The following is a 9167-nucleotide window of genomic DNA, read 5'->3' on the forward strand; positions in this document are numbered from 1 at the left end:
GGCCGCAAACCGTTGCTGCCCCCCACCCCAGCACCAGCGGGGGTCCTGGGCCACCACCAGCAGCACCCCCAGACCTCCGCCCCTCATTACCCCCGCACCGAAGTTTTAGTTAGGGATATAAAGTAAAACTCAAGGGCTGTGAATTTTTGTTTACTGCCGGTAACCTGTCCATGACTTTTACTAAAAATACCTGTGACTAAAACGTAGCCTTACTTATATGTCAAAATCAGGTCATCTCTCAAACTTCTCCAAGCAGACTGAGCTCTTTAAGTCTCCCCTGCTCAAATAGCAGAATGGGAGCCCCCAAAATTCATGAGATTGGCTTGAAAAAAAAAATCACAAGATTTGACAAATAATAAACCTTTGGGGGGGGGGTTGTTTGTTTGTTTTATACATTTGCCTTCTGGGGTTGGACCTTTCTAGGGTCAGGTTTCACAGGGTTTCTCCGCAACCCAAAGTGCTAGAAAACGAGTTACCTTTTTTTTTTTTAATGAAAGCGCAGATTCTTACCAAAAAACCATGGCTCCAAGAGCTGGAGCTGTCAAGAAACAACACAAAATATCATCCAACAAAGTCACGTGAGACAGTCGAGGAGGGTTCACACCCGATCCGGACAGGAAGTGAAAGTGAAAGTGGAAGTTCGGAGGCAGGTGGCAGTGGGTGATTCCCGGGGCTGGGATTTTGGCCTGCACGCCGGAATGTAACATCCCTGCTCTTGCAAAGCGTGCGGTGGGGAGGCGCTCTCAGTCACATGGGCAGAGCTGGAGGGGGACGTCCGTGTCCCGGGTCAAGAAGAAGGGGAACATCTTCTCGGAGAAGGGGTAGTTGAAGGTGAAGATGTGCTCCCTGGTGTCCTTGTTGTAGAAGGAGAGTTTTCCAAGGATGAAGTCTAGATGCACCTTGATCCTGCACAGAGGCTCCCGTAGGAAAAGCGTCGTCTTAGGGGTGCTGAGCGCCTCGTAGTTCCCATGGTTCCCCTCCAGCCCCCAGAACCCCTGCTCAGCCGTTATGTAGAGATACTCGTTCCTCTTCACTGATTCCCGGACGGCGCCGACGATCCAGCCTTTCCCGGCACCCACCTCCACTGCCCAGTCCAGCCGCCCCCCAGAGATGCCCGGGGTGCCCAGCACACAGGGCTGGAAACAAAAACGCTCCGAGCTGCAGGGAAGGTTCTGGGCGCAGTCCCCGAGCCGCACGCTTTTCTGGTCTTGGGAGATCAGCAGTGTGGGGAATGCCGTGTTGGGATCCAGCTTCACCTCCACTGGGGAGAGAGAAGCAGAGAGTTAGGGTGAGATCTCGGCACGCAGCACCACGGCCGCTGCGAAATCTCACCGTGCCCTGGGCTGGTGGCATTGGACTGTCACTGACCTTTCTTCTTGCTTGCGAAAAATTGATCGTACAGCTCCAAGTCCAGCTTCTCCTGCTGGTCATTCTCGTCATCCTCGCTCGCGCCAGCCGGCTCTGGCGTCTGATGGAAAACTACAAGACACACGAGAGAAATAATTACCCATGGGCGAAACTGCCTCCTAAAGGAACAAACGGAGGCAGGCTGGCAGGAGGTCAGGCTACAAACTCCCAGGGTCAGCCCCATTGTAGATACATCACTTCCCACTAGGGAGTGCTCTAGTGAGGACAGGCAATCTCTACAGCGGGAGGAATCAAACCCTGAATGTTGTATTGTCTTCTCCCTCTCTCGTTTTATGCGTGAACAGTGAACTACACCTACAGCTAGCATTGGCAGCATTCGATTTTTATGGGTTTATAATTTCGAGGGATAAATACCGATGTTTATTTTGAAGCTTTTTTTTCTATTTTATCGACTGAAATATTCACAGGTGCTGGACATTTCGGGTTTTAAGCATTTCGTTCTATTTTGATCAACCGACATTTTCACAGTTCTGCCACATTATGGGTTTTAAGCCTCTCTTTTTTCTGTTTTTATGGATTTAAATTTTTCAGAGTTGCAGGAAATCCTTTTTGGGGGGGAAAAGGGGAGTCAGACAATACAGTAACTCCTCACTTAAAGTTGTCCCTGTTAATGTTGTTACGTTGCTGATCAATTAGAGAACAGGCTCGTTTAAAGTTGCGCCATGCTCCCTTATAACGTTGTTTGGCAGCCGCCTGCTTTGTCCACTGCTTGCAGGAAGAGCAGCCCGCGGCAGCGAGCTGGTGGGGGCTTGGAACCAGCATGGGCCGGCAGCCCCCCATCAGCTCCCCTCTCCCCTACGTTCCCTGTGCAGCAGCCGCCAGTTCTGGGCGCTAGCCACTAGGCCACCCTTGTTAGATGGGGGGAAACTGAGGTATGCCAGGGTATGACCCTCCCCCCCATTTACCAGAAAGCTCCAGCAAGAAATGAGTCAGACCACTGGGGGAAACGAGGCGGGATCTCTTCTATCAATTGCCGGCAGTTCAGCTGTCCCTCCCCCACTGCCATGTGCTGCTCCTGCCCTCCACCTTGGAGCTGCTCCCAGTAGTCTCCTGCTTGCTGTGCAGTGGGGGGAGGGTGGGAAGAGGGGTGCTGATGTCAGGGTATCCCCCTCCCCCTGCTCCTGTACCCCATCTCCACAGAGCGGGAGGGACAGGACAGGGCTCAGGATGGAGGGAGCTTGCTGGCAGCAGCTGCTGTCTCAGCTTGCTGGTCTACTTACAAAGGCAGCGTATTTAGAGTGAGGTCAGTGTATTTAAAGGGGCAGCATGCGTCTCTCACACACACACAGGGTGTGTCTCTGTCTCTCTCTGCCATGCTGTGTCTCCTCCCTCCATTCGTGCTGCCTTGTAGGGTGTGAGGCTACATTAAGAACAATGTGTTAATGCTTGAGGGCTCAGCCGAGTGCGAGTTCATCATTTAGCAGCAAGGCATTCCCTGGGAAATATCCCACCCTCTGACTTCATCCCCTCAACCAAGCTTCACAACCATCATCGCTGTGCACAGTATTAAATTATTTGTTTAAAACTTATATGTGTGTGTGTGTGTGCGTGTGCGTGTCTTTTGTCTGGCGAAAAAAATTTCCCTGGAACCTAACCCTCCCTATTTACATTCATTCTTATGGGGAAATTGGATTCGCTTAACATCGTTTCGCTTAAAGTAGCATTTTTCAGGAACATAACTGCAACGTTAAGCGAGGCGTTACTGTAATTACCTAATGGCAGGAGATGCTGAGATTCCAAAAGTTAAAGTTTTATAGCCAAATTGTCCACATCCCACGTCAAAATGCACAAAGTAAATACCCTTAAATCAAACTCTAATAAGGTCTCAAGCCGCATTTTTCTTACTTTCTTTTTAAAGTTCGATTAATGTCGATGGGAACATTTTTTCGTCGGTCCCTGTGTGCGCAGTGAAATCGACGTATTATCATCAGGGATATTTTTTCATCGGTCCCTGTGTGCACGGTGAAATCAACATTTACATTTCGCAATTAAAATCTCACCCTTCCAAGCCAATCTCTAGGCTGGGTCCCAGATGCCGCATCCACATGCACTGCTTTAACTTAGGGTGCGCCTTGAAACCGATGTGAACGGCAGAGAGGACATCCTGAGGCTGCGCCTACGCTAGAAAGGTGTCACGGGGTGACACTGGTCCTTTAAGACAGAGGAGGTCAGTGCATGTGTGACTGGTCAATTGGCCCCCAAATGGGCGTAAAACCGGTTACCTGGGCCCTAGAGGGAAGAGCCTGGATGGGAGCTGGAATTGTTGGTGAGAACAGACCAAAGCTGGTGAGCTCTTGAGGGTGGACTCTGGAGAGACGTGAGGTGCTGTGATTGACTCTCGAGTGGGTGACCTGGAGGTGAGATCCCCAAAGAGAGCAAACACGGATCTGATGTTCACCATCGGCACCGGAGATTGGTTTTGCTGCAAGGCTTTGGGGGAATTACCGCACCGGTGCCTGGCAATAAGCGATGCCCAGAGGTGGGCTTTGTATCGGATGCTGTTCCTTTGTAGGGGTGGAAGAAAGGGGAAACTGAGGCAAGGCGCCTCGGCCGTGCCGTGGCCCAATGCAGGAGGGTGCCCCTGGCTGGGCTGCACTGCCACGGGCATTGGCATAGCAGCAAAGCACCTCTAGCGTGTAGATTCCAGGGCCTGAAGGAATCTTTGTGATCATCTAACCCAGTGGCTCTCAGCCTTTCCAGACAACGGGACCCCTCTCAGGAGTCTGATTTGTCCGGCGCGCCCCCAAGTTTCACCTGACTTAAAAACAACTTGCTTACAAAAATCAGGCCTAAAAATACCAAAATGTCACAGCCACACTAGTACTGACAAATTGCTGCCTTTCTTGTTTTTACCATATAATATAATATAAATGGATTGGAATAAACATATTGTACTTACATTTCAGTGTAGAGTCTATAGAGAAGTATAAACAAGTCATTGTCTGTATGAAATTTCGGTTTGTCCTGACTTCGCTAGTGCTTTTTATGTAGCCTGTTGTAAAACTAGGCAAATATCTAGATGAGTTAATGTACCCCCTGGAAGACCTCTGCATACCCCCGGGGGTACATGTACCCCTGGTCAAGGACCACTGGTCTAGCCTGACCTCTGTATGACACGGGGCCAGAGAAACACCCCGAAATAATCCCTAGAGCAGAGAAAAAACAGCCAATCTTGATATAAAAATGATCAGGGATGGAGAATCCACCATGAGCCGTGCTGAATTGTCCCAGTGATTAATTACTCTCACCATTAAACTTTCTTTACTTTCTTTACTGTCTGAATGTGTCTAGCTTCAACGCCCAGCCATTGGACAGGGTCATTAGACCTTCCTCTGATAGACCGAAGAGCCCGTTATGAAATATTTGTCCCCCAGGTAGATACTTATAGACTGGGATCAAGCCCCGCCAAACCTTCTCTTGGTTAAACTAACTAGATCGAGTTCCTGGAGTCTGTCACTGTAAGGCAGGTTTTCTAATCCTTTAATCTTCTCTGACCCCTCTGCAATGTACCCACATTCTTCCTGCGAGAAAGGGGCAGGTGCTTAGGCATTTGGCCTGGCATTTGGAAGCTCTGGGTTTGATCTGCTGCTTCACCACAGATGCCCCAGGCGACGTGGGACAAGCCGCTTGCGCCTGGCCTACCCGTCAAACGCATCCTGGCGTAGCTGCCGGGGGAAAACAACTGCTGCCGTGATCAACAGAGCCAGGCCAGCAAAGCCCCCAGTGCTTACAGCCAAAAGCATCTGGCCTAGCTGCAAAATGAGATCAACCCCGCCACATTTTTTGAACAGTGAAAATGTCACGCCCCGAGAGCCAGAGATGGGTCGACCTCATCCCCCGCGTCGCCGCAGCTGGGTCGACAGATTCCTCCATCACCCTTGCTACTGCCTCTCAGAGAGAGGACGGGAAAACCCCTTCCACCGATGTAGGAGGTATTTATACCCCAGCCCTAGCAGTGAGACAGACCGGCCACGGCATCTACATGAGGCTCAGTAGCAGAGATGTAGCTGCAGCCTCTCCGTGCCTTAGTGCTTTCCAGCCACAGAGACAAAGCACTTTAGAGGGAACGCCAGCATCCCTACCAGCCATTTTTCAGATGGGGAAACTGAGGCTTTTTCAGATGGGGAAACTGAGGCACGGAGAGGGGGCCGGGCTGTGATTTGTCTGGGATCACCCAGCAGCAGAGCTGGGAATGGAACCGCAGTCTGCTGAGTGCCAGTTCTGGGCGCTAGCCGCTAGGCCACCCTTGTTGGACTGGGGGAAACTGAGGCACGACAGGGGGATCAAAAAGTTCCAGCAAGGAATGAGTCAGACCATAAGGGAAAACGAGGGAGGATCTCCTCCATCTACTCACTCTTCGGCATGTCCTTTTGGATCCTTAGCGACAGATCCTTCCGGTTAATACCATCCAATATCTTCACCGCCATCTGCAGAGCCTTGGACTCCTGGTAAACCTGGACCATGGCCCAAGCTATGTCCATGGCTTCAGCCACCTCCATCTTGGAGCGGGGGATTCGCTTGTAGCCGTCTTCCAGGGGATAGTTCTCCAGCTGAAACTTGAACATCTGGAACTCTCTTGATTCTAGATCGTTCAGATACTTGACGAGCTTGCAGGACGCGCACTGTGCCATGTCTACCCTGGGCCGGCGTCCCAGATCCCGGCAGGAAAGCAGTCCTGTGCAGAGGTTAAGACAAATAACTACTGCTGTCCATCTGCCTGTCTCAAAGCCCTTTACGAAGGAGGGCAGTATTAATAGTGCCATTTTTTCGATTGGGAAACTGAGGCACATAAAGGGGGAAGTGACTTGCACAAGGTCAGGATAGAACTCAGGAGTCCAGACTCCTAGCCCAATCTAGCCACTAGCCCCCACTCCCCTCCCAGAACCAGGGATAGAACCCAGGAGTCCTGATGGCCCTTAGACACGGCCTAGCTCCACCCACTGGGCCATGCAGCCTGGGGGTCAGTTACCAAGTGGCTGCTGGTTGTACACCAAGCTAGGGCTGGCTGGAAATTTGGCTCGGAAATGCTGATTTTGTCACCATCAAAATATTTTGAACAACGGGTTGTGTTTTGGCCAAACGGCCCGCGGTGCCTAACCCCCCTGGAAACCAATGGGAGTTGGGCATCCCGGCGTCTACAGCCAACCCACTAGATTTTAGGCACCTCCATCCCTTTACAAATCAGTCCCTTGGCGGTAATAAAACCCCCGCAGCTGAGCGGTGCCAGTGGCCTCGGCTCACGAGGCTCGGGCTGCGGGGCTAGAACATGGCCGCGTAGCCATTCCAGCTCGGGCGGGAGCCGGGGCTCTGGGACCGTCCCTCCTTCACAGGTGTTGCGAGGATCAATAAATCCCCAGAGGTGCTCAGACAGTGGCTACAGACCCGAACTGGGATGCAGGACACCTGGGTTCTCTGCCCGGCTCTGCTGATAGGGGACTTTGGAAGAGTCACTTCCTCCCACCATGCCTCAGTTTCCCCATCTGTGCCATGGGGTTAACGATCCCGATTTCCTTTTCAGAGCACTTCAAGAGCTGCTGACAAGAAGACCCAGGGGCTATAGGGTGTTATTAAGCACCTGACACAGACACAATCCCACATCCCGCCCCCACCCCCACCCCGCACCACACACACCCCATGGCAGAACTGGGACTGGACCCCAAATCTGGGCTCCTCGTTGTGCGTCCCTGCAGCTGCCCCATGCCGGTCCTTTGCCTCCGTTTCATCACCACCCCCTGCTTTGGGCACAGGGAGCTTGAACTGCTTGAACCTGGCTTGAACCACCAGGCCCCCGATGCCCCCTTGGGTCAGCACCCGGGCTCCAGCCACTTGGCTGCTGAGAATTGGTGTCACTCCCATGGGCAAGTCAGAAGGTAGCTGAGAGCTCCCAGGCCCAGCTGCTGCGGCTCTCTGTCCCCTGCCTGCCGGCTCCCCCGAAGAGTCGAGGGGTGGCTGTGGGGGGGGGAGCAGTAGAGGGAGGGATGGGGGAGCAGGAGTCAGAGAAGATGGGGGGTTATCAGGAGGGGAGGGGTGGAGAGGAAGAAGGTCTCAGGGGGGAAGGGAGGAAGAGGGGAGTCAGATAGGGATCAGGAGGGGAGGGCTGGAGAGGAAGAGGGTCTGGGGGGGAAGGGGAGGAAGAGGGGGTCAGGTGGGGGTCAGGAGGGGAGGGCTGGAGAGGAAGAGGGTCTTGGGGGAGGGGAGGAAGGGGGGGTCAGGTGGGGATCAGGAGGGGAGGGCTGGAGAGGAAGAGGGTCTCGGGGAGGGGTAGAAGGGGGGGTCAGGTGGGGTCAGGAAGGGAGGGTGGAGAGAAGGAGGGTCTCAGGGGGAGGGGAGGAAGAGGGGGTCAGGTGGGGGTCAGGAAGGGAGGGTGGAGAGAAGGAGGGTCTCAGGGGGAGGGGAGGAAGAGGGGGTCAGGTGGGGGTCAGGAGGAGAGGGTGGAGAGGAAGAGGGTCTCGGGGGAGGGGAGGAAGAGGAGGTCAGGTGGGGGTCAGGAAGGGAGGGTGGAGAGAAGGAGGGTCTCAGGGGGAGGGGAGGAAGAGGGGGTCAGGTGGGGGTCAGGAGGAGAGGGTGGAGAGGAAGAGGGTCTCGGGGGAGGGGAGGAAGAGGAGATCAGGTGGGGGTCAGGAGGGGAGGGTGGAGAGGAAGAGGGTCTCGGGGGAGGGGAGGAAGAGGAGGTCAGGTGGGGGTCAGGAGGGGAGGGTGGAGAGGAAGAGGGTCTCGGGGGAGGGGAGGAAGAGGAGGTCAGGTGGGGGTCAGGAGGGGAGGGTGGAGAGGAAGAGGGTCTCAGGGGAGGGGAGGGAGAGGGGGTCAGGTGGGGGTCAGGAGGGGAGGGTGGAGAGGAAGAGGGTCTCGGGGGAGGGGAGGAAGAGGGGGTCAGGTGGGGGTCAGGAGGGGAGGGCTGGAGAGGAAGAGGGTCTCGGGGGAAGGGACGAAAGAGGGGGAAGGGGACAGGAGAAGAAGAGGAGGTCGGGGGGGAGGAAGAGGTGGCAGGAGAGGAAGACGGAGGTGGGGGGAGGTCAGAGGGGGAAGCAGACGGGAGAGGACCAGGAGGGCAGATGAGAAGAGAAGGGGCTCAGGGGAGAGGAGGGGAGGGGACAGGGGCAGCACTTCATTCGTGGTGAAGAGCTGCCGCAATATTTTTACTTTCATAACTGACGGGCCAAGCCCAGAGGGGCCGGGGCTAGGAAGTGACAAGCCCAGAGGGGCCGGGGCTCAGCCCTGGCCCAAATTAAGCCCTGGAGGGGGGACAGGAGAGAGCGGGGGGGGGCAGGAGGGAGGAGAAGGCACCTGAGCATGCAGGTTGAGGGGAGCCACCCCCGATCCCGGAGCATTGCCCCGGCCCCACTCACCGGCAGGCAGTGAAAGCGAAAGTGCTTGCAGGGGAGGGAGGAGGGACAAAGGCCACCCCATCCCCCCACCCTCCGCATGAGTCCAGCCCTCCCTTAGCTCAGGGCTGCTGTGCGGAGCATCCACACAGCAGGCAGGGGTAGGCCAGAGCCAGCCCGTCTGCGTGTGGAGGCTCATGGAGGAGCTGGGCAGGGAGGGGGAGCTGGGCAGAGGGTGGCACAGGGAACATGGGGGGAAAGGGGGGATACAGGGCAATAGCAATCTGGCTTTTCCCTGTGGGTCAGGCCTCTGCTTTGATTCTGTCGCCTGGGAGGGGTCCCTGCCCCCCCAGCCCAGCCCTCTTCCTCCACCCCCCATTTCCCCGTTGCCCCCCATGTCCCCTATTCCCTTGGCAT

The 9167-nt window shown here is 55.0% G+C and overlaps 1 protein-coding gene across 1 annotated transcript; it reads right to left on the minus strand.

The window, feature by feature from the left end:
* Window positions 1-376: 376 nt before the first annotated feature.
* On the minus strand, window positions 377-8806 carry LOC141976253 (E3 ubiquitin-protein ligase TRIM7-like). Its single transcript, XM_074937146.1, has 4 exons — window positions 8775-8806; window positions 5783-6103; window positions 1369-1479; window positions 377-1261 (listed from the first exon to the last, which is right to left on the minus strand). The coding sequence occupies exons 2-4, from the start codon at window positions 6057-6059 to the stop codon at window positions 744-746; spliced, it is 906 nt and encodes a 301-aa protein (XP_074793247.1). The 5' UTR covers window positions 6060-6103; window positions 8775-8806; the 3' UTR covers window positions 377-743.
* Window positions 8807-9167: the final 361 nt, after the last annotated feature.

This window comes from Natator depressus, chromosome 23 (genome assembly GCF_965152275.1).
Source record: "Natator depressus isolate rNatDep1 chromosome 23, rNatDep2.hap1, whole genome shotgun sequence".
In the NCBI taxonomy this organism is placed as follows: Eukaryota; Metazoa; Chordata; order Testudines; family Cheloniidae; genus Natator; species Natator depressus.